Here is a 26004-nt window from a genome sequence, read left to right on the forward strand (position 1 = left end):
TATCATCAATGCACAAGAGACACACAAGCCAAACTTCTCAGCCCAATGAAGCAGTCTGAACTCAGTTGACCACAGGCCACTCCAGTCTTCCCACTGCCCTCAGAATCAGCACATGCAGCCAACATGTGGCTTTGTTCACAACACCAATGAACGACAATAAAAACCCATCACGTATTCTGAAGCTCCAGAATACTCAATTTCACATTTTGCAGACCACCAGGTAGCGACCACCAAAATATTTACATCAAAATGGCATCTATCCGCCAAATGACTAGAAGTCACGTTGCTCTATGTCATTTCTTAGTCTATTACAGATACAGGCCTTATTTACATTCCTTTCCAACCCTTGCTATGAAAGCATGTCCCCTTCCCCCAAGAGAAACAACTTCCCAGGGATGCCATTTTTAAATTCCATTACAAGTAAGAATTCTGTTCCAGCCCATGCAATGTATCTAATATAAGACAAAGAATCCCTTTGTGAACTTGGATTGAAAGTGCCAGAAAGATGCCAGATGTAAAATGAATCCTTAATGGTCTGTGTTGGGCCCGACGATGAATTTACTTATAAAAATATCACCAACTCCATTAATTAAACCTCAGGCACTGTGCAGTTATAAATATTGACCACCAAATGTGAATATAAATTTAAAACAGAGGACAGTTTACAATCTAATAGTCCAAAGTGATTATTTCCATTAAAAGTGATAGAATTCAGCAATCCAGTTAGTACTAATGTCACCACCCAAACTCAAAACAGCCAACCAGGAAGGCAACAATTGGAGACATTATGGAAAAAAAGAATCATTTAAATATTAAGCTTCATGTTCCATTTTCCTCCCATGATTTTCCTACTTTAAAATGTAATAGAATGACCAGAGCCTAGTAATCATTCTAGGAGTATGAGATCAGAATTTCTAAGTTTCCACATCACAGACCAAATCAGAGCTTGGGCAAGTTATGAACAATTTGGCCTCAGCTCCCCATTTTACTAATTCCACTATTTTCCAAAACTTGGAAATGAGAGCATAAGGGCCTACTAAATATTATGAAGGTAAAAGGTAACCTAAAATATAACACAAAATTAAGTTCACTCATTAAAGGTCATTTAAAAAAATCTTACTTTAGGGGCGCCTGGGTGGCTCAGTCGTTGAACGTCTGCCTTCAGCTCAGGTCATGATCCCAGGATCCTGGGATCGAGCCCTGCATCGGGCTCCCTGCTCCGCAGGAAGCCTGCTTCTCCCTCTCCCACTCCCCCTGCTTGTGTTCCCTCTCTCACTGTGTCTCTGTCAAATAAGTAAATAAAAACTTTAAAAATTTTTTTTAAATATCTTACTTTATCTTATGGTCAGGTTTCTCAACCTTGATACACTTGACATTTTGGACTAGATAATTCTTTGTTCTAAGGGGCCGTCCTATGCACTGTAGGATGTTTAGCAGCAACCTATCCAGATGCCGGCAGCACCCTGTCCTGAGTTGTAACAATTGAGACTTTCTCCAGACATTGCCAAATGTCCTCTGGGGGACAAAAATCACCCCCAGGTGAAAGTCACCGTCTTAGTGAAATTGCTAATGTAAATTTACTTTGCACCCAGCGATATGATCAGGTCATAGAGTCACTGAGGAGGATCGTTCCTCTACCAGAGAAAGTGGGCAGAGAAGTTGAACTGTGAGGTAGAAAAGTCACATTAAAACACTAGAAATGGGGCACCTGGCTGGCTCAGTCAGTGGAGCATGCGACCCTTGATCTCAGGGTTGTGAGTTCGAGCCCCATGTTGGGTGTGAAGATTACTTAAAAATAAAAAATAAAAAAAAAACACTAGAAATAATTTAAACAGAGCAAAAATATCAAACAAAACTCCTTGCAAAGCACACCTTATACACAACCAGTTAGATTTCCCTTTTGCTAAGATCCCTCCTTGAAAAGAATAGCTAACTAATATTTCCATTTCAGGAATGAAAAGTGTTTCTGGTCCTTGATAATTTCCAGTTTGTTACTCTTGATCTAGAACAATAATTTTCAAACTATCTGTGGCAAAAGACCATTTTAAAATTTCTAACCTACTGCAGCCAACAGGTGGTCCTACTGTGTGGATTGGTATCAAAGAATTCACAGGCCAGCTGTCTGGGGGTCACAGTTTGAGTAACACTATTCTAGAGTTCTCACTTCTATTGAGGAGTATGGTTTAAACACCTTTTGAACTCCAATGACTAACACTCACAAACCAATTTCTAATGTTTTTAATTGGCTTTTTGTTCAGGAGGCAGAAAGAAAGGGGGTTTTGCCACCTTTTGAAAAGGAAGAAAAAGTGATTTCCTTTAAAGCCCATTTTGGATACTTTAACATAAGACAAAATTATGAAAGTGCCTTAAATATCTTTAATCCCTAATATTTCCTGCTCTTCGGTCTTTTAAAGAAGTATAGCCTCTTCCATTAGAATAAACACATGGCTGCAAAGTGGGTGAAAAGCAGAATGGTTTTAAAAACCTGTTCTTCTACCAACCTTCTCTTTCCCTCCAGAGGGTATTTTAAAAGGTAAACAATTTAGAAATACAACTTGTTCATATAGGCTTGCACTTTCCCTCCAATTAAAGCTCTATTCATAATCAAAGCAGAAAACTCAGCAGTGGCTATATTTCCACGCTCCACAACAGCGACTCTGGAAAATGGCTGGAAAAGCAGGAGTATTTTGAATTTCGCCCAAATGACTTGTTTTATGATCACAAAACAGGTGATCTGTGTGTGTAGAATTGTCAAATACCAAACCAGACAGGGAAACCGCCCAGACCTGGGCTCACAGGCTCCCTTCCCAGGGCTAACTTAAAGTTTAATACAACTGGGCAAGTCAGAGTACCCCAGGAGCCTCTCAGCTCATTTCCGTGTGTGTGTGCACATAAATACTCCCAGCCATTAGAACTGCAGCCTTAGAGTTAGAAAGTACCTTTACAATCATGCAGCTGAACATCCCTGCCTACCTGATGTCATGAAGACTTCACCAGAAAACTAAAATATGGAATCCATTAGGAGAGGCTTGGCAAGAGAGAGACTGGTCTCAAGCTATTCTTGCCCACCTTTACAGAGAAAAAGGCTGACAAGAAAGGAATGTAGATGTGAGACAATGTGAAAACAAGCACGGAGATTTTCTTATCTTTCTCCGAACCAGAGTCTGGGTGCACCACAGGAAGAATGGGGAGCCTTGGGGCCAGCCTTGACTCACTCAGAATTAACTCAGCAAAGCCCTCTGAAACCAAGGGCATTCCACTAAGCAGTCATTAGTCCTTCGACTCACAGGATCCAACCTTCGTTATGTAATCTAACAAAAATGCAAGTAGAGGAATGGTGAAAAAAATGTTCCTCTCGGGGTTCCACAAAATTGGACAAATGGCGGCTTTCGAACGCAGAATGAGCAATAACCGATTCTAAAACCTCTCCCCCACCAAATTTACTGCTACGTAAGTGTCTCTCGATCCAACGAGTAGGGCTGAATTTGCCGTCTGCCATCAGAATCCTCTCCGGCGGGGTCGTTTTCCTCACCAGACTCCACGTAGATTGGCCAGTCATTGTCCGTGTCACTCTTTTCTTGGCTTTCCGACGAAGCCTCCACCAGGCTAAGGTTGACGGGCATCAGCTCGTCCTCCTCGTCATGTGTGTCGGTAACACAGGTGCAGTTGTCACACAACCCGAAGCGCCGCAGGCCCTGGGACAGGTGACTCGTGAAGGTTCTTCTGCAGCCCTTGCAGATGATTGGACGGTTGGATCTGTGCACCTGAAATCACACGCGGACACAGTAAAAAACCCCCAGCCCCCCCCCCGCCCCCCGCCACAGCCGCCGCCTCACCAAGGTGCTTCCGCCCCAAGGCCATCGGGCAGGTGAGGAACGTGCCGCCTCCCCATCGCCAAGCCTTTTGCCCGGCTATTAATGCCTCTGAAGGCAGTCTTCGCAGAGGCTCTGGGCCAGCTTAGGTCCCCAGATATACATTCTCGCCTATCCTCCTTCCTTTGTTGAATTTTTAAAAAGATTTTATTTGTTTATTTATTTAGAGTGATCAGGGGGAGGGGCAGAGGTAGAAGAAGAGAGAGAATCTCACGGAGACTCTGTGCTGAGCACAGAACCCCACTCGGGGCTCAGTCCCACAACCCTGAGATCATGACCTGAGCCGAATCAAGAGCCGGTCACTTAACCCACTGAGCCACCCAGGCGCCCCCCCCCCCCCCCCCCGCCTTTGTTGAATTTCTAACAAATGGTTAGTAAATTCCCTAGACTATAATAAGCTCCAAGAAGGCAGGGGCTATCCTCATTCATGTTCTCTGTCACATTTGTTACTAAAAAACTATGCCTGGCATAGAAAGGGCCTTCAGGGAACGCTTGAGGATTTTAGCTATGGCTTTTTACGTACCTGGGATTGTCCAGTTATTAGGGAGGCCGACTTCCTAGATGGTATCTTCTCCGTCCTTACCTCTTTTTCGATAAATGCTTTCCTTACCTATGAGAAGCACTTTGCAAACTAGAAGAACCTGATCTCCTACCCCACGCAGTTCCTCCTTAGGGCAGTAGCCCCAGGGCCCCTCTGCATACGGATCTATCTAATGTGCGCCCTCTTCAGGAGCTCCAGCCCACAGGGGCTCTGTGAACCGAAGTCTCTCCTGTGGAGAGCTCCGGATGCAGGGTGCACACAAGAGACAAATGACAGAGGACAACAGCCAATGACACAACACTCAGCTCACTGGGGCTGCCACTACATCCTGGCCAAATGCCTCCAGGGCGTCTCCTAGGCTTTCTACACTAAACCCTTAGCCAACCTGGCTATGTCCATGACCTTTGCAACCTGACAGGGACTTTGAAAACCACCTCTTCGGGCTGCGGTAGACTGGACCTTTTATAACATGGAAAAATAGAGGGAATAAAGATTCCAACCAGTAAACTATCTCCGGGGTACCAGGAACCTACTGCTGCCAAGACAGACTGGAGATACAATTTGGGGGGGAAGAAAAGACAGACAAAAACTTGAGGCTATGAGAAGAGGCCATTCTCAGACAGGGGTGCTGGGGCCAGCCCTGGGAGTGGAGATGGCCAGTAACCTTGTACTTAACTTAAATCTGGATTCTTTCAAAACCACAATTCACATACCACAAAACTCACTTTTGAAAAGCGTACAATTTGGGCGCCTGGGTGGCTCAGTCAGTTAAGTGACTGCCTTCAGCTCGGGTCATGATCCTGGAGTCCTGGGATCGAGTCCCGCCTCCGGCTCCCCGCTCGGTGGGGAGTCCGCTTCTCCCTCTGACCCTCCTCCTTCTCATGCTCTCTGCCTCTCATTCTCTTTCTCTCAAATAAATGAAAAGAATAAAATAAATAAATAAAAGCATACAATGTAGTGGTTTTTAGTATATTCACCAGGTTGTGCAACTATCACCACCATCTAGTTCCAGAACATTTTCATCACCCCAGAAAGAAATCAGGTGCCTAATAACAGCCACCCCCCTCCCATTCGCCAGCCTCTTAGCCCCTGGTAACCACTGATCTACTCTATCTCCATGGGTCTGCCCATCTTATGTATTTCTTATCAAGGAAATCATACAAGATGTGGCCTTTTGTGACTGGCTTCTTTCACGTGGTGTAATGCTTTTAAGGTTCATCCACATTGTAGCATGTATCAGAACTGCATTCCATGTTATGGCTGAATGAGGGTCCATGGTATGGATAGGCCACAATTTGTTTATTCATGCATCAGTTGATGGACACTTGGGTTGTTTCCACTTTTTGGCTATAGGAATAATGCTGCAATGAACCTTTGTGTGCAGATGTGTTTTGTGAGAATGTACGTTTTCAGTTCTCTTGGGTATATACTTAGATATAGAATTGCTGGTGTCTATGGTAATTTTATGCTTAACTTTTTGAAGAACCACCAGATTGTTTTCCACAGTGGCTGCACCATTTTATATTCCCACCAGCAGTGTATGAATGTTCTAATTCCTCCACATCCTTGCCAACACTTCGTTATTACTTGCTTTTTGGTGATAACAATCCTAGTGTGTCTGAAGTGGTATCTCACTGTTGGCTTTGATCTGCATTTTCCTAATGACTAGTGATGTTGAGCATCTTTTCATGTTCTTATTGGACATTGTGTATCTTCTTTGGAGAAATGTCTGTTCACATCCATTGTTTAATTTGGTTATTTGTCTTTTATTGTTGAACTGAAAGAGTTCTTTGTATATTCTGGTTACTAGATCCTTAGCAGATAAATGATTCACTAGTATTTTCTCCCATTCTGTGGGTTCTCACATTCTTGATAGTGTCCTCTGAAGTCCAAACCATTTTTATGTTTGATTTTCTAAAGACTGATTGCCTTGCTCAAAGATGATCTTAAATACAATGCCTTCCTAAATGGCCTGAACGCCTCTTAGCTGGTGGGAATTAATCACTCACATGGGAGACAGAATCGCAGGGGGAAGCCAGTGGGAGGGGAGGTCCCCTGGGTCTGGAGTCCTCTTTGCTGCCCACAGGTAGCCTTAGAAAGGGTGGCACATGCTTTCCCCACATCCAGGTACTGGGGTTGGGTGGAAAACTAAGGATGCACTTTTCTCACCTTTGGCATCACACCGGTGAGAACAGACCCACAATCCCCTGTCTACACCCCATTGTTCTCTGCCTTATGACAACCATCCCCGACCAGGATCTAAACTTTCTTGAGTTGGGGGCGCCTGGGTGGCTCAGTCAGTTAAGCAGCTGCCTTCAGCTCAGGTCACAATCCCAGGGTTCTCGGATCGAGCCCCGCATCAGGCTCCCTGCTCAGTGGGGAGCCTGCTTCTCTCTCTCTCTCTCTCTCTCTCCCTCTGCAGCTGCCCCTGCTTGTGCTCTCTCGTGCTCTCTCTGTCAAATAAATAAAATCTAAAAAAAACCAAACCAAAAAACAAACTTTCTTGAGTCTAAGAAACTAGTCTCTTACATAAGTTTTAACTTTCTCTAAGTGCCACCAACCCAGCTTTAATTTAGTAGAAACACATGTTTAAAATTCTCTGAAAATACTCCAGTGGACAGAGAAGTAAAAGGCAGGCTGGTTCACCCTTGCATTAGACAAATGTCAGGAGCCCCCTCCCCTCCATCCCCTCTGCCCTCACCACCAGAGATTTTCCAGCCCAGATACTTACACTCAGGGCGTGACTCCGCAGGTGCTCCTGTCGCGTGAACCTCTTGCCGCAGGTCTCACAGGGGTAGGGCCGCTCACCTGTGTGCGAGCGGATATGCCGCTTAAGGATGCCCTTCTGTTTGGCAGTGTAAGGACAAAAAGGACACTTGTGGAGCTTGATGGGGACCACCAGCACGTCACCTGGGGAACCAAATGGGTTGTAAGCATCAGTGACAATGGCCACCCTCCGAAAGGTGATCGGGACCTGGGGAATTCTGCCAGTCCGGATCCAGAGGGAGGACATCATCTTTACCACCAGCTAAGAGCAAGACACTACAAATTCCAAGTCTCTGTCTGGCTCCCAATCAGCCAGAGGGTAAAGTGGGCTTCTGATATAAGGCTGCAAGGAATGACATATGGTACCAGCTTTTAAACTTCTCTATGGCTCGCAGTTAGAGACACAGGTTATATTACAACCTCAGAATTCACATGTCTTCAAGGGGATAACTGGAAAAGCTTCCCAAAATAACACTTACTCTGACAGTGTCTATTGTCTCTGATTTCACTTTAAGGCAGTGCTGATGGAGACCCTGTTACAGACTGAATTGCATCCCCCCAAAATTCATACAGTGAAGCCCTAACCTCCAAGGTGACTATTTTTGGAGATAGGGAGGTAAATTAAGGTTAAATGAGGTCATAAGGGTGGAGCCCTAATCTGATAGGACTGGTGTCCTTAGAATCCGAGGGACACCAGAGGTCTCATTCTCTCTCTGTTCATGCACAGACGAAAGGCCATGTGAGGACCAGCAAGAAGGTAGTAGATCGTGAGCCAGGAAGAAAACAACCCTACCAGCATCTTGATCTTGTACTCTGAGCCTCCAGAACTGCGAGAAAACAAATCTGTTATTTAAGCCACTCAATCTGGGGTATTTCTGCTGTGGCAGCCTGAACTGATCAACAATGACCTCCTGAATTGACTTCATGACCCTCAAAAATTTGGAACCCTCTGTGATGATGAATCAGACCCCTGGATCAGGATCTATCCTTTCTATGACAGGAGTGCCTAAGAAGAGCTTCCAGGCATGCACAGAAGATGTGTACTGCGATGTACACCCTCAGCTGGAATTCGTATTAACTCTATAGATCTGAAATCCTCAAACATCCAGGGATTCACTTAAATCTTCTTCCAACTCTTTGTTTTTTTTCCTACCTTGCTCGTACAACCATTAAGGTGACAACACGATTATCCCCCCCATATACAAAAACTGTTCAAGTTTCCTGAGTTACCCTCACTGCAGCACTCCAAGATGTGTCCCCTCTATGTACACCCTTCAGGATTTTATAGACTTTGGTCATCTCACATCATACAGGAAGGCACTAGTGACTCAGGCTTTCCAGGCATTGAAATCTGAGTTCAAGGTCCTGCTCCACCATTTACCAGCCGTATGACTTTGGACATCTCCCTTAACTTTTCTTTGCCTCAATTTTCTCATCTGTAAAATAGGGATGATAACAGTTCCCACCTTAAAGGATTGTGGTAAGAATGAAATGAAGTAATACCTACAGCACAGCACCTCGCACATGGTAAGAGCTCATGAATGTCAGCCGTTTTTGTCACCATCACCCTCTCCTTGGTGTTTCTTTATCAATGAAGCAGCCCAGGCTCTGTGGTTTTTCTCAATACTGTAGTAACTCCTTTTCTCTGGGACCTTCCCAGGACACCTACCTGGGCTTTATCTTTTCGGAGGTGCTGCCAAAAGTTTGGCAAGCCGAATCCCAAGTGAGAACCCAACATCATTCCCAACACAACCCAACCCAAGGGTGGAGGTTATTTTCTCTGGTTTCAAGTTCCCAGCCTGATAATGCCTAACATTCTGCATCATCTATAGTGACTTCAAAACCTGTTTCCTACAATAAAGCAGCAGCTCTTGGCTCATCGCTACATACGTATGTTGGATTATTTTGTCACTGAGCACACTGGGACTGAGATCCAGTCTCTTGCTCACTCCTCTGGTGTTGTGGAATCTTCCTGCCATCTAGCCCCACCAGCCTGGCATTAGACTTTACCTTTTCTCAATTATCTACAAAAACATTAAGTCAAATGGGCCCAGCATTAGTCCCCAGAAAAACCAACTGTTAACTCTATCTCCATCAGAAAAGTAAGAATTAGGGCGCCTGGGTGGCTCAGTTGGTTAAGCGACTGCCTTCAGCTCAGGTCATGATCCTGGAGTCCCGGGCTCGAGTCCCACATCGGGCTCCCTGCTCAGCAGGGAGTCTGCTTCTCCCTCTGACTCTCTTCCCTCTCGTGCTCTCTGTCTCTCATTCTCTCTCTCAAATAAATAAATAAATAAATAAATAAATAATCTTTAAAAAAAAAAAAAAGAAAAGTAAGAATTACCACAACACTTTCCTTCCTCTCTCATGGTCTGATCTCACCAATAAAACCATTCATTTGAATGCCTATTAACATGCCAGACACTCTTAATAAGGTCCACCTTTACCAAGACACCCATTTCTTCCCTCAAGAAGTTAAGTCTGGAAGGAAAGAAAGACATGTAAACAAATTCACACAATATAATGTAACACGTGCAAAGTTCAAAGTGATGAAGAAACATAGACAAGGAAGTAATGAATTCACTCTAGGAGTTCAGAGAAGATTTCACAGGAGAAGTGATCTTTGAGCAAGGTTTTAAAGGATGAATAGGAGTTCATCAGGAGTTCAAGACAGAGAAAGGTATCTCAGGGGCGCCTGAGTGGCTCAGTTGGTTGGGCGACTGCCTTCGGCTCAGGTCATGATCCTGGAGTCCCGGGATCGAGTCCCACATTGGGCTCCCTGCTCAGCAGGGAGTCTGCTTCTCCCTCTGACCCTACCCCCTCTCATGCTCTCTCTCTCTCTCTCATTCTCTCTCTCTCTCTCAAATAAATAAATAAAATCTTAAAAAAAAAAAAAGAAAGGTACCTCAGAGAAATAACGCATGCTTAGGCATAGAGGTAAATAAGAAAACAGAATATAAAGCAGAGGGGAGGGGGGGATGAGAAATGAGGCTGCGGAAGGGCCGAGAACCAGACTGTGAAGGTCATGGTCAATCATTTATTCAACAAATTTATACTGAGCATCTGTTAAATGTCGGGCTATGTCCTAGGCCCTGGGGATAGAGCAGTGAACGGAAAAGATAAAAATCCTGCCCTCATGATTCTGACATGTTCAGGAACTTGGACTTTATTCTGTAAGCGGCTAGAATTTTAAGCAGGGGAAGTACATGGGGTCAGATCTGAGTTTTGAAAGATCCCTCAGAAGACAGTACAGGGGAAGGATTTTTCTTTTTAATTTTTTTCAAAGATGTATTTATTTATTTGAGGAAGAAAGAGTGCAGGGCGGGAGGGGCAGAGGGAGAGGGACAGGGAGTCTCATGCAGACTCCACAGGAAAGGCAGAGCCCGTTGTGGGGGTATCTCACGACCCTGAGACCACGACCGGAGCCAAAACCAAGAGTGGGTCGCTTAACTGACTGCGCCCTCCAGGAACCTTGTAGGGGAAGGACTGAAGAGAGGCAATATTAAAGGTGGGAAGTACACGTGAGAGAGGATGAGAAATGTCATGAACTAAAGCAGGGACCCAGGTGGAGAGGGGATACCCATGTGAGGTAAAATGGACAGCACTTGATGACCACACGTGGGAGGTTAAGAAGGGAAAGAGAAGATTCAAAATGACAGAGATTGTGGGTTAGCTGACCTGATGGATGATGGTGGAATAAACCGAGGTAGGGAACACAGGAGGAAAAGCAGGTACTAGAGGAATGACAGGTTCAGTTTGGATTTTACTATGTTTGGGGTGGCCCAGAGCATCCATGAGGGGCATATCTGGGTTAGATAAATCTGGAGCTTAGGCACAGGAGGGAAGAATACAGTTTTAAGAATCTTCAGGAAATTGGAGTGGTTGCTTTAATTAAGGCCTGGCCTTTCCCGGAGCACCCTGCTTCCCTTACCCCACCGCCGTGACACCTCTGAGTTGGAGGTGAGTAGGATCCCCCTCGTGCTTCACTGTCATCTCCAGACCACTGCCCCTCCCTCCATCCTCAAAAACCTTAAGATCCTCGGAAGCTCACGGCATCGAATGATAGTACAGCTATATCTCATTACAGTCCTCCCGGAGCCCTGAGGTCACCTCCTCATTCTGTGGAGATTTGATCACATTGCCTTCAAATACAACTCCCGGCATAACTCTTGGTGTGAGTACCGCAAATGACCCTTCCAACACCCTGGCCTCTCTGTTCCTTGACCTCCTTTCCTCCAAAGACCTTGTTCTCCACCCCACCTCAGCTATCCCGTCCTAGACCAAGAGCTCTCAACCCCACCTGCATATTAGAATCACCTGGGAAACTTAAAAAAACAAAACAAAACAAAACTGATGTCCAATCTCTATCCCAAGCATCAGATTTTTAAAACACTCTGCCTAGTGTATAGTTGAGAGGGAGAATCATGGCCCCATACCTAGATATTTCCAATAACTGCATTTGTTCCACAGCCTACATATCAAGCATCCCACTTCCCAACCACTATCTCGTATCTTTCCAGCTCACCCCCTAAGTGTCCCTTCTCGGTTAGAACCACACCATGGACTATGCCGCCATTTTACTGTCCTTCATCTCCTTGGGGCCTCATGCCTCTCCTTCCCCAGTTTAGTGCCCACAATCCATCACTGAAATCACTCTTTCACATCCATCCTTAACTGCCTGGGTCTTCTCTCTTCCTCTGTGTTCACCTGGCTAAACCTAAATTCTGGTTAAACACAAATCTGTGCCCATTCCATACCTGAAACAAGACAAATTAACATCACTGGTGAAAAATACACCACTGTGTTCTGGTCTCACTTCGAATCCATCTAACCATCACCCTCTGAGCACTAATATCTGCCCAAGAACCCAAAATATGGGGCACCTGGGTGGCTCCGTCAGGGACTCAGTCAGGGACTCCCTCTGCCTGCGCTCTGCCTACTTGTGATTTCTCTCTCTGTGTCAAATAAATAAAATCTAAAAACAAAAAAAAAAACAAAAAAAACCCACCTATTTCCCTGGCTCACTCTCTCCCACTCTCCTCGGGGACCGTTCCATACCCTCCCTCTGCTCAGGTCTCCGCCCCCCACTGTCTCCTCCCTTTCCCCTGTCCTTGTTTTGTTTTGTTTTGTTTTTAATTTTATTTATTCATCTGAGAGAGAGAGCGAGCATGAGCAGAGCGGGGAGAGGCAGAGGCAGAGGCAGAGGGAGAAGCAGGCTCCCCCTGAGCAGGGAGCCCGATGTGGGACTCAGTCCCAGGACCCTGAGATCATGACCTGAGCAGAAGGCAGATGCTTAACCATCTGAGCCACACAGGTGCCCCTATCCTTGCTTCTTTACCTGATGAGAAGCAATCAGAAGAGAACCTCCACATGCTCCCAGCCACCCCCAAGCTCCCCCATGAACACATACAGTCTGCTTCCACTCCTGTTCCTATGAACGAATGTGCTTCCTCACATGCAGAGCCAGACCATCCCCACCACTTGGACAGGGACCCCGTCTGCCCTCGCTCTATCAACTGTCCCTCTCTCTTCTACCCAGTTAGCCTCCTCTCTCCTGGATCATTCCCACCAGTAAACAAACACGCTTTTAGATCCTCCACCTTCATAAAAACCTTGACCTCATATGCCCCTTCAGCTACTGATGCATTTCTCTGTCCCCTTCACAGCAAATATGCTTGAAAGAAGCATCAATACTCACTGTCTTCACCTCTATTTCCCCAGCTCTGTTTCAAGCCCTCTGGTCTCTTGCCTCCACTTCATCAACACTACTCTTGTCAAGCCCGCCAATGACCTCCCCAAATGATTAGTTCTCACTCTGCCTACATGTAGTCCTGGATATAGTCAATTTCTCCTTTTTCCTGAAACATTTTCTCCTCCTAGTACCCATCACTCTCGATTCTCCTCCTACCTCCCTTCCTGCCCCCTCCTGGTCTCTTTTACTGGGCCCTATTTGCCTAACCTCTACATGCTGGAGTTCCCCAGGGCGCAATGAGTAAATCTCTTACCTTCTCCTTCTACAGCCATAAGTTCATGGGATATATAAATTTCAAATTCCATGGACCCATTAATGACTCCCAAATGTAGAGCTCAGCTGTGATTTCCCCCCGGAACCCCAAGCATACAGGATGCAACTGCTTAGTGAACATCTCCACCTGAAGATCCAAGAGGCATCACAAACGTAACATGTTTAAGTCAGCTGCTCCAGCTAAAAGCCAGAGGGTCACCCTTAACTTCTCTTTTTCTCATACCACTCATACAAGCCATTAGGAAATCTGGTGGGTTCGACCCTGAGAGGCAGTAGAGTCCTATCCAAGAAAACCACTCTGGAGGTTATGGCATACACTACCCACATGAATGCTTTTAAGATATGTCACTTCAAGAACTCTCGGCTGAGACCCTCTAGTGGTGTCCCTTCTCAGAGGAAGACCCAAAGGTCTTCTCATGGCCTTCAGGGCCCCACCTGGTCTGCCCTCAACCAAACTCTCTAACCTCATCCCCTAGCACTCTGCCACACCCACTCCACTCCAGCCTCAGCAGCATCCTGCTGTTCCTCTAGTTCACTTGCCAACTGTGACCTGCACCTGGGCCTTTGCACCTTGCTCTTCCTTCTGCCCAGAATGTTCTTCTCCCTGATTTACCTTGCAGTTTGCTCTCTTCCTCCTTTGCAGTTTCTGCCCAAAGGTAACTTGTTAGAAAGGCCTTCCTTGTCAACACTAAATAAAATTGCATCTCCTTCACTATCAACCTCTCCCCTGCTTTAGTTCTTCTTCATGTTATATACTTACTTATATGTTTATTGTCTGTCTCCCTGATTTGGAATGTCAGCTCCATGAGGACAAGGACTGCCTTTTGTTCACTCCAATGAACAGTGCTTGGCATATAGTAAGTGCTCAATAAATATTTGTTAAATGATTGAATGAATGGAGACATAGATCAATGGAACAGAATAGAGAGCCCAGAAATAAACCCATGCTTATATGGTCTATTAATCTATGAAAAAGGAGGCAAGAATATACAAATGGGAAAAGACAGTCTCTTCAACAAACGATGCTGGGAAAACTGAACAGGTACATGCAGAAAAATGAAACTGGACCACTTTCTAACACCACAAACAAAAACAAACTCAAAATGGATTGAAGAACTAAATGTGAGACCTGAAACCATAAAAATCCTAGAGGAGAACACAGGCAGTAATTTCTCTGACATCGGTCATAGCAACATTTTTCTAGATATGTCTCCTATGGCAGGGAAAACAAAAGCGAAAATTGGGGTGCCTGGGTGGCTCAGTTGGTTAAGTGACTGCCTTCGGCTCAGGTCATGATCCTGGAGTCCCGGAATCAAGTCCTGCATTGGGCTCCCTGCTCAGCAGGGAGTCTGCTTCTCCCTCTGACCCTCTCATGCTCTCTCTCTCTCTCTCATTCTCTCTCTCTCTCAAATAAATAAATAAAATCTTTAAAAAAACAAAAGCAAAAATAAACTATTGGGACTACATCAAAATAAAAAGCTTTTGTGCAGGGCGTCTGGGTGGCTCAGTCGTTAAGCGTCTGCCTTCTGCTCAGGTCATGATCACAGGGTCCTGGGATCGAGCGCTGCATCGGGTTCTCTGCTTGGCAGGAAGCCTGCTTCTCTCTCTCCCACTCTCCCTGATTGTGTTCCCTCTCTCTCTGTGTCTATCTGTCAAATGAATAAATAAAATATTTTAAAAAAGAAAAAAAAAGATGTCTTTAAAAAAAAGCTTTTGTGCAGTAAAGGAAACCATCAACAAAACAAAATAAAGGCAATCTACTGAATGGGAGAAGGTATTTGCAACTGACAAACCCGATAAGGGGTGAATATTCAAAATATATAAAGAACTTAAACAATTCAACACCATAAAAACAATCTGATTGCGGCGCCTAGGTGGCTCAGTTGGTTAAGTGTCTGCCTTCGGCTCAGGTCATGATCCCAGGGTCCTGGGATCAAGTCCCACATTGGGCTCCTTGCTCAGCAGGGAGTCTGCTTCTCCCCCTCCCTTTACCCTCCCCCCTGCTCATGCTCACTCTCTCTCTTAATAAATAAATAAAATCTAAAAAAAAACCCAACAATCTGATTAAAAAATAGGCAGAAGACTTGAATAGACACACTTTTCCAAAGAAGACATACAGAATGGCCAACAGACATATGAAAAGGTGCTTAACATCACTAATCATCAGGAAAATACAAATCAACACTACGATGAGATATCACCTTACACCTGTCAGAATGGCTAGAATCAAAAAGAAATAACAAGTGTTGGCAAGGATGTGAATAAAAAGGAAACCTCATGCACTGTTGGTGGGAATGCCAAGTGGTACAGCCACTGTGGAAAACAGTATAGAGGTCTCTCAAATTCCACTTTGGGGAATTTACCCAAAGAAAACAAAAATACTAATTTGAAAAGATATATGGACCCCTATGTTTATTGCAGCATTATTTATAATAGCTAAGATATGGAAGCAGCCTGTGTCCATTGACAGATGGATAAAGAAGATGTGATGTAAAGTGCGTGTGCGCACATGTGCACGCACGCGTGCGCGCGCGCGCGTGCGCGCGCACACACACACACACACAATGGAATATTACTCAGCCATAAAAAAGGATGAGATCTTGTCATTTGCAACAACATGGATGGACCTAGAGGGTATTATGCTAAGTGAAATAAGTCAGACTGAGAAAGACAAATACCATATGATTTCCCTCATATGTGGAATCTAAAAAACAAATGAGGGCACCTGGGTGGCTCAGATGGTTAAGCATCTGCCTTCGGCTCAGGTCATGATCCCAGGATCCTGGGATCGAGTCCCGCACTGGGCTCCCTGCTCCTTGGGAGCCTGCTTCTCCCTCTGCCTCTCTCTCTCTCTCTCTGTCTCTCATGAATAAATAAATAAATAAATAAATAAATAAATGAAAATAAAAAAATAAAAAACAAATGAATAAGCAAACAAAAAGCAGAATCAGATCTATAAATACAGAGAACAAACTGATTAATGAATGAATGAATGGGCAGGAATGATAAGATGTTGAAGAAGCAAGCCAATGATGGAACACTGGACACACTGGCATTAAATGACCCCATGATGAGACTGGAAAGGAATGGGCGGAGGTCAGAGCAATGGGTACCCGTAGTGTCAGAAGCCAGAGGAAGATAGAATTTCAAGAAGGAGAGAAAGGGCAGAGTCAACTACTGAGAGAGGCCAAGTAAGATAAGACCTGAAAACCACTCATTGGATTGGCTCTAGAAATGCGTGGCTGACCTCATGGCAGCAGGGTAGATGGAGTGCAGGGGGCAGAAGCCAGCCTGCAGTGGGCTGAGAAAAGAGTAGGAAGTAAAACAGTGGAGGTAGCCACTGCAGATGAACCTTCCAAGAAGCAGTGGGAGGTGCTGGAGCTGGGGTTGGGAGGTCTGGGGGAGGAGGGCTGATAGGAGGACCTTATGACCTGACCATGTCTGCTTATGTCAGATGTGAGCAATGTGGATACAGAATTACCACGACACCCTCCTGGCTGTCTCCCTGCCCTTGTCTCCCATCTCCACGCCATCTGGTGGTAAGGCCAAATTAATCTCCCCCAAGCACAGAACCTGCCTCCTCCCAAGCTCAGTAACTACCAAAAAATTCCCCTGTGCCTACAGACAAAACCTCACCTCTTAGCATTTAAGGTTTTCCATAATCTGACTCCCATCAATTTCTCTCCTCTTCCTACCCTCGGATGCCACTTTCATAATGCCTCCCTGATCTCCCAGGCGGAAGCCAGGTCTGCTTTTGGACCACTGGGAAAGCCACACCTCCATCTGTCTTCCAGTCCTACTGTCTTTCTTTCATGTGATGCCAATGACACATACCTTACCTCCTCTAAGACACCACCAGCTCTTTGAGGGCTGGATCCATGTCTGACTATCTTTGTATCTTTACCAGGAAGGTCCTCAAATATTTGAGCAAATAAATGAATGACCAAACACATCAGTCCTACTCTGTGCCTTGGCATTTGGAATAAATTTACCCAGGAGCCATGTGAATGGGATCAAAACTTGGCAGACAACAGGCATGGCCAGGGGCCAGGATGGCTGCCTTGTCCACAGCACCATCTAGTTGGAAACCTGACTTGACAGACAGGTAGACAGACAGGACTTGAATGAAGATGGAGTTGGGCTGCATTATTATTTCTTGATGCTTGCGCTTACAGGCAGAGGGGTTGAAAGATAAACTCGTGGCACTGAAATCCTCTATTCATTTGTGCTGCCTGCACAGTTCGTTCGAATGAAATGAAGGCAGCCCAGGTTTCTTGTTTTAGCTCTGCACTCTTAGGAAATTCACCAAACCCTTGTGGGTCTCAGTTTCTCCACACTCTTCTGCCAAATTCATGAGGGTCTAATGGGTGTGAAAGGGTGGTCACCGTCTGTGAAGTGCTATTATGCACGGAAATGAGATTTCAACCCGTTCCCACGGTGTGTTCGTGAAAACAGCCACTACCTTCTAAATGCTGGGTAAGCCAGTGTCCCTGAGGATTGGAAACAGCATTTTCGAGTTTTCAAGCCTAGTTTTAATCAGACATACAGAGTGTTCTTGCCTTAAAAAATGAAATTAAATGTCTCAAGACAGCCATTTAATAACAAATAAAAGTGGCTGATCTCCCTTATCTAAAATACTTTCACTGCTCAGTATTGAAGGGTGAATTTAAACTGGGATTCATTAATTTCTTGGCTTGAAGTTCTGGAAGCTATAGGGTACTTTCATCAGTAAGGTGGCAGCCAAGTCTATTTCAATCTCCTACAAGACATTTTACAACACAATTACCCCACCTGTTAAGAGGAGTTAGTCATGTCAACTCATCTCTCAGAGTTGTTCAGGAAAACAACCAAGTTCTCTTAAAACACAAAAGCCTACCAAAGGAAAATATTTGATATAAAAGCTAGTTTAAGGTTGATGATTTAATTAAAACACACATGTCTTTGGAGTTATCAACATTAATTATTAAAAGAAAAAAAAAAGCCTACCAAAGGATATAAGAAACTTACTCACATAAAGCCAAATGCCAACTCATTTTAGATATTCTCAAGTAGGTAGCACCATTGACCATGACATACTACGTGCCTGTCGACCATGTGCTGGGCACCATGGCTGACACAGAGAAGTATCAATTTCTTACCTGTCTGGAATATATGATCATACGTGAGAAAAAATTCTGAGAACCTTCTCATTTGGTCCTTAACCCTATGATAAAGGCAAGGCAGGGATGATTATCTCCTGAACAAAATGGCTTCAAAGAGACTGACTGATTTAACCCAAGTCCCACTGCTTATTAGTAGAAGACAGTAGGTTCTCTCCACGTCTTCAGACTGCCCTCAGCATGCTTACACTCTAGTTGTAGAGGTAAAATACTACCATAGAGGAAGAGACAATGCCCTGCACACAGCAGGTGCTCAATGACCACCGCTTGGTGGGGGTGGTGGTAATGTGGTAGTAATGATGGTGGTGGAGATGACAGTGACGGTAATGGCAGTGACAATGACAATGATCATGATGATAGGAGCCAAAGAGGCCCAGGTGTGCATGCTAAAGGACCGGCAGAGATGCTGAATGCTCATGGAGCTCACCTGAGTCCTCTCCATACCAGTCAGTCTGGACATCCATCATGGAACTCATGGTTCCTCCTGCACCATCTGGTCTTCCCTCCAAACTCCGAGAAAAGTGATGGTCCGCATCATCTTTGCTGGGGACAGCACTGTTGCGCAGGAGTGCCTCCAGGAATTGCTTCACGTGGTAGTTACTGTAGGCCAAGTCCACAGCCTGGCCACCGGGCAAAGCCTCGGCCACGCGGGCCAGGCTGAATGGCGCGGCATAAGGCTGCAGCGGCTCACCACCCTCCACCTCCACCTCGTCGGCCTCAAACTCCACCTTGGGCTCTATCTGTTTGGGCAGAATAGAGAGGTCACCGTCAGCTGGGCCACAGCCCTGGCGGTCCTTCACCACCAGTCCCAGCGGGTGGCAGCCCCGGCAGTCAGTGCAAGGGGACTCTCTCAGACAGTCCACACTCTCTTCTCCCTTGGCTGCCAAGGAGGCCAAGCTCTTGGTATCACAGGAGGTCCCTTCCCTGCCTGAACTGGGGCTTCCACCGTCAATCTGGTGAGCCCCCATGGCCACCGCCACCGCAGCTGCCTCCTTCTCCATCTTCCGGCAGATATCGAGGGACGACCTGATGTACGTCTTGCAGAAGTTCACCACATCATTCATCTGCAGGTAGCTGGCCGCTGACATAACTTCAATCACATTCTCCCCGCACAGATCCAGCTTCCCAGAGTACAGGAAGTCTAAGATGGTGGAGAAGGCGTCGGACGTGACAATGTCCAGCGAGGCGGTGCTGGGCCGCCCGCTGTCCTGGATGTAGTGAATGAGCAGGGCTCGGAAGTAGCCACTGTTGGCAAACAGAATGTTCCTGTGGGCCTTGAAGATCCGCCCTTCCACAATGATGCTGCAGTCACAGAAAAAGTCCCTCTTTCGCTGTTCATTCAACTCCCCCAAGAGCTTGGCATAATAGGATTGCATCTCCATTTCTCCACCAGCTGCTGCTTCTCTGGAGTGGCCTGTATCTCTGCCAAGATTTTTTTTTTCCAGTTAATTCACCGATCCCAACCTTACAAATAAGATGTTCAGTTTTAATTTTTCTTTTTCATTCTTCCCAAAACACCAGTTCAATAGTGTCTTTATGATATGGGCTATTTTGGGATCTAACAAAAATCAGAGGTGGTCCAATGGGGTTAAGATATGAAAAACAACAAAAACAACTAAACAAACTGCACGTGGCATAGTACATAGCGTTTTACATGGAAGCTCTCAATAAATTTTTATAAAAACCCGATGATAAAACTGTCCCCATATTTCTAGTAAGGAAATTGAGGCTTAGAGAAGGTAGGAGATGACCCAGCTGTAACAGCCAGGACTCAAAACCAGGTCAGTTATCCCCTGGAGTTCCTGCTTTTATGCCTACACTATACTTTCCTCAAGACTCAGAATATAGATAATACCCAAATCTAATACTTACAGCTCAATCCTGACACGGAACTTGGAGACCGTACTCGCCTGTCTCAGCACACCCCTATTATCATCCCTTCATGGAAGCATGGTGGATTCTTGGGCTAGCCAGCATACAGTCATCATTCTTATGTTTTTAGTGCCCATTCTGGCTTTGAGAGATCCACCCTTCCCTCATTTTTGGCCAAGGTGTTTTGCATCAAGCTGGTGCCATCCCCAGGCTCTAGATATAAACAGAGGCTAACACAATCAAGGCATCCCACCTTCTGAGTGCAGTGATTAGCTCAGAAATGGCCATGTGGCTTGGTCAGAGCAATGAAAAGCAATACAGGTTTACCGAAGGTTCCAAAAAAGAGCACTGTCTACTCTGTGGGCATGTAGGATGTCCCTGTCTCACCACCAGGGGAACCAGTCCGACAAAGATGACAGTCTAGCTCAGGCAGGAGCAAAAAATGGAGCCCAGGGACACCCTCTGAGCCCCAGTTCATGCTGGGCCAGAAGCCAATTAAGTCTCTTTTTGCCTTAGCTGGTCTGAGTTGGGTTTTCTATCTCTTACGAATGAGAGACTCCCAACTGATGGACTCCACTACCCTTGGTTCACTCCATCGAATTTTATGTCCTGGCCCTTGTCTGTCAGTGGACTCCAAGCCTTTGAAGGCATGAGCCATGTCTTATCTCATTTGCTACCCCCCATAGCAGCTGGCAGAGTGTTTTGGACAAAGTAGGTTGGCTAAGGACAAAGGAAGACTCCTTTCTTAACTGCTAAGTAGAACAGGTATAAATCAAGTTTAAAACCCTTCTGCTGGTGAGAAAGACAGATGCTGACCTTCTTCTCTGAGCTCTCGCCTCAATCTTTTCCCATCACACAAACCACAGAGCCATCCTGTGACAGTAAGGGTTAACTTGCTTCAAGTTAACACAACCCCTTGCTTACTGACCTAAGGCCCTTGATCTGTACACAAACTAATTTACTTTCTTTGAGATTTGCAGACCACTGGCCTTGGAAAATGAAGGACCAGAACTTTCCCAGGCCACAGAGGCCAGCAAGTCTGTTTGAAGCCGCCTCAGCTTTCTGATTAGCCTGGCAATCTTTTAACAAAACATTTTTCTTTTTTAAGGTCACACAAATGACTGTACTGACCTCATCTGTAGACCTTGCCCTCCTTTGCAGAAAGATCAGAGTACTCTTGCACAGCTCCAGGGTAGCCAGGAGCCAGACCTTCTTGCACAACCTCTGTGTGCTGAGATAATTCTGTAGCTAGCATCATTGAGCCGCACATCATCAAGAAATGTCAAAGCCCACCGTACTCCCTTAACTGATTAAACCCCTTTAAAAATCCCTGGGCCAGGCAGAAACCTCGGAGTTGGCTTTTGGACAAGAGTCTGCCTTCTCCCCAGGTGGCTGGGCTCCTCTCTTGAGTATTGGCCTCTTGAGCAACAAGCAGCCGAACTTGGGCTTCGGTAACAATCCATCCACTACCCCTTTTCCATACTGACCCATGGAGCACAGAGAAGTTTCTACAACCAAGTACATCATCTCCCTCTACTGGAATCACAAAAGGCCTAGTTAGAGCTGCCAACCACAACCAACTCCTTAGCACTCTTCCTTTCTATAAATGCAACACAACAATACCTCACCTAGCCAGAAATCAGACACTCCCTCCCCCAAAAAAGGGCCCTCCCACTGGCAAAACAGACTCCCCAAGGTCTATGTACTAACTGCACAGACTAGATTCATCGAAGACCATCAACAACCTTATTGAGTGGCCGTCCACACCTACTTTCTACGTATTTATAGCAAGTGATGCATTAAGTTTAGAAACTAGACAACCAATCAGGGAGAGAAGTGAAGGAGTGTCTCTAAGCAAGTAAACTGACAAAGGTAAGAACTGACAGCTGGGAAAAGGTAAAAAAGTTATTTAAAAAACAGATCCAGGAATTTTTTTCAAAATTTCAGCCTGAGGTCATGTAGCTAAGCATATTAAATGCTCCTACATATTCAAAATGGCCTAAGGACAGCACTAAATTATAGCCTGGGGCTATCATTGATGGGCCTAAGTCATCAAGATGATTCTTATCTGTTATATTCATTTTAAAGTCAAGGAAGTTATGTCATAATTTCTGGAATTTTTTTTATCCAAAGTAGTTAAAATTAACATTTGGTTCAGAAAGGTAGAGAACTGTCAGATATCTGCACAATTCCCAAAAATATCAACCCTGAAAGTTGTCACAGGACTAAGGTTTCACTGTCATTCCCACCTCTTCTGACTGCTCCAACCAAGCCTTCCAGGCAGTTCCTGCCATTGCCTTTGGCTATCAGACTATGAAGGGAAAAATGAGATATAGGAAAATGCAACATTTCAATATCACACTCTACTTTTCTTTAGAACTGAAAGAAAGGGGCGCCTGGGTGGCTTAGTCGGTTAAGCGGTTAAGCATCTGCCTCAGGCTCAGGTCATGATCCCAGGGTCCTGGGGTCAGGCTCCCTGCTCAGCGGAAAGTCTGCTTCTCCCTCTCCCTCTGCTCCTCCCCATCCTCTTCATTCTCTCTCTCTCTCAGATAAATAAAATCTTTAAAAAAAAAAAAAAAGAACTGAAAGAAAATCTATCAGACTGGTAAAATCACATTTTTCAATGTGCTAAAATCCAATGTTGATGTGGATATAATCTGGAATACCATTTTAGATAGGAATTTGGCAATATTTATTAAAACTTAAAATGCACATTTCTTTTGGGGCGCCTGGGTGGCTCAGTCGGTTAAGTATCTACTCTTGATTTTGGCTCAGGTCATGATCTCAGGGTTGCGAGATCAAGCCATGCGTCAAACCCCTAGTTGGCTCTGGAGTGGAGCCTGCTTAAGATTCTCTCTCTCTCCTTCTCCCTCTGCCCCTGCTCCCCTTCCCGCTCATGTGCGTGCTCTCTTTCTCTCTCTCAAAAATTAAAAAAAGTTTAAATATTAAATGTAAAACTTTTAAAAACGCACATTTCTTTTGTCCCAGAAATTTCAACGTAAAAATTTACCCTTTAGGATGTGTTGTCAAAAAACATCAAATTACAAGTTCAGAGATGTCCATTCACCAGGTTTTTGTACTAGTGCAAAAGTAAAAATAATCTGAATGTCCACCAATGGGGGACAAGTTAAATCAATGAGGTACAATCACACAGGTGAATACTATGCAACCATGTTTTTAATGAGCTAGAGTTGTATGTGTTCATTATTGAAAGGTCACCAAGATATATTAAGAGAAAAAGGCAAGATGCAAAACAAAATGTACTGTATAATCCCATCCACATATGCATGATTTTCCCCCATTAGGTTATACAAGCAAGAGTTAATAGCAGATATACTTGAGAAGAAGAATTAAGGGTAAGAGATGTGTAGAGGGACTTTCACTTTTCATTTTCAAACTTTCTGTACTGTTAGGGTGTTTTACTATGTGTATGTACTGCTTTCATTTTTTCTTTTTAAACAAAGGGGGGAAAGGAAGAGGGGCAGAGGGATAAGGTAGTTGGCAAACCAGGGAGATAAACCAGTGTAGGCACAACAACTCTTGGCCTGAAGAATGGTTTTATCTACAGGGCCTTCTCCCAGGGCACTTCTTTCTTTCTTTCTTTCTTCCTTCCTTCCTTCCTTCCTTCCTTCCTTCTTCCTTCCTTCTTCCTTCCTTCTTCCTTCCTTCTTCCTTCCTTCCTTCTTCTTTTCTTTCTTCCATTCTTTCTTTCTTTCTTTCTTTCTTTCTTTCTTTCTTTCTTTCTTTCTTTCTTTCTTTCTTTCTTTCTCTTAGAGAGAGAGAGAGACAGCTAGAGAGGGAAAACAAACAGGGGGAGTGGGAGAGAGAGAAGCAGGCTCCCTGCTGAGCAAGGAGCTGGATGCGGGGCTTGATCCCAGGACCCTGGGATCATGACCCAAGCTGAAGGCAGATGCTTAATGAACGACTGAGCCACCCAGGCGCCCCTCCCAGGGCACTTCTATCTTTCACTGGAAGATGCTCCTTTCCAGAAATAGTACCCAAAACCCATCTCCTTTGGCTTTCTCGCTGTAAATAATCTAGATTCTACTGGGTCATATAAATACTCCCTAACTTTGCAAGTCTGTCCCCAAGCCTATACTTGGCATATACTGTGGAAATCATTATTCATATCACTTGCCTTCAGCATCCTGCATCCCTGGGACACTTTTTCTCCTTGGAAAGAAGCTCTTTGGGTATACTGCTGTCAGAAGTACATTTATCCACACTCTGGCAGGGACCACCCCCCCCCCCCAAGCCCTCTCACTGTTCCAGTTCAATTCAACAGTGACTAGCTACATACAAGGAAGATGCCAGGAATAGAAAAAGGAACCAACTACAGTGCATGTCCTCCAGGAGAGAGCAGATGCCAACACTACCACCTGCAACACACTCCCACATTCCCCAGGGATTCCTACCCAGATCCCACAACTGTCTTCATTCAGGCACCAAAACCAGCGATGAATTCCACCAAACTCTGACAAGACTCCTTCAGTCTTACCAACTTGAGAATAATGAAAACCTGATCAAAAAAAAAAAAAAAAAGGTGGAGGTGCGCATCTGAGTGGCTCAGTTGGTTAAGCATTAAACTACTGGTTTCCGGCTCAGGTCATGATTTCAGGGTGGTGAGATCAATGGAGCCCCTGGTCCAGCTCCACTCAGTGTTCCACACAGAGTCAGCCTGAGATTCTTTCCCCCTCCCACTTCCTCCCCTTCTGCTCCTCCTCATTGCTCATGCGCTCTCTCTCTCTCTCTCTCTCTCTCTCGCTCTCTCTCTCTCTCGCTCTCTAAAATAAATAAATAAAATCTTAAAAAAAAAAACCCTGCTCAATTGCTAGCATTTACTGAATACCTCTCCTCATGAAGCACTGTAAGAAGTATCTTACAAGCATTAAGTTTTATCTCACAATAACCCAATGCAGTAGATAAAATCGTTGTACTCTCTTTTTCAGGGGAGGAAATTGAGGTTCCCAAATTTATAGCTAACACGCCCAAGCTGGGATTGGAACCAAAATTGGTTTGATTCCAGAGTTGACATGCTAAACACTATGCCAACCTGACTCCCCGAAGGGTTGGGGAAGTCACTCCTCTCCCAACGCATGGAGTGGAAGGGAACGACACAGGAGAAGAGTTTCCAATTCCACCGAAAAAATTTCAGGGTCAACTGCATCTTCGGTTCACCTGCTAAACTGCTCCCAAGAAAAGGGGATTCCCCCCGCCCCCTTCCAGAGCCAGACGACCCTGCAGAGATCACGGGAACTAGTTACTGGGCCGGTCTTTGGCTCCAGGGTGGGGAACTGTGGCCTTGCCCCTCCCGTGGCCTCCTGCGGACAAAGTGACCATCGCTGCGGTGAGCACTGCCCCAGTCTGGCCGAGCCCTCGCCCACCGGCACCATCGCAATGGGCGGACGCCAGGACCACACAGCTGGACGACGGGGGGGGGGGGGGACAGTCCAATGCCAGGGAAGGGGGGACAGCTGCCGCCGCGCCACGCCACCCTTCCCCAAGCTGGAGGGGAGGGAGGGTCGGTCATCCAGCTCAGGTTCGCGCGGCGGGGGTCTCGGGAGTAGCCAGGGCCGGGAGGTCCAAAGGAGGCCCACCGAGAGGGGAGTTCCCTGCCTGCTCCCTCCATCCAAGGCCGACCTCCTGGGGAGCCCCGAATCCTCCCCAAACCAATGAAAGCTGCAGCGCGAACCCACTTCTCGGCTCTCACCTTTCAGCGGGATCCAGCCGCGCGGCCGCCGAGCCCCGCGCACCGACACGCCCCCCTTTCAT

At 45.6% G+C, this 26004-nt stretch overlaps 1 protein-coding gene across 1 annotated transcript; it reads right to left on the minus strand.

Moving 5' to 3' along the window:
- Positions 1–2616: 2616 nt before the first annotated feature.
- ZBTB8B (zinc finger and BTB domain containing 8B) lies at positions 2617–26004 on the minus strand. The gene is made up of 4 exons (XM_028113549.2): positions 25943–26004; positions 18788–19782; positions 7145–7323; positions 2617–3764 (listed from the first exon to the last, which is right to left on the minus strand). The coding sequence occupies exons 1-4, from the start codon at positions 26002–26004 to the stop codon at positions 3447–3449; spliced, it is 1554 nt and encodes a 517-aa protein (XP_027969350.2). The 3' UTR covers positions 2617–3446.

The sequence above is a fragment of the Eumetopias jubatus genome, unplaced genomic scaffold (genome assembly GCF_037043125.1).
Source record: "Eumetopias jubatus isolate StellerSeaLion01/CBP00866 unplaced genomic scaffold, mEumJub1_p1.0 scaffold_4, whole genome shotgun sequence".
NCBI lineage: Eukaryota > Metazoa > Chordata > Mammalia > Carnivora > Otariidae > Eumetopias > Eumetopias jubatus.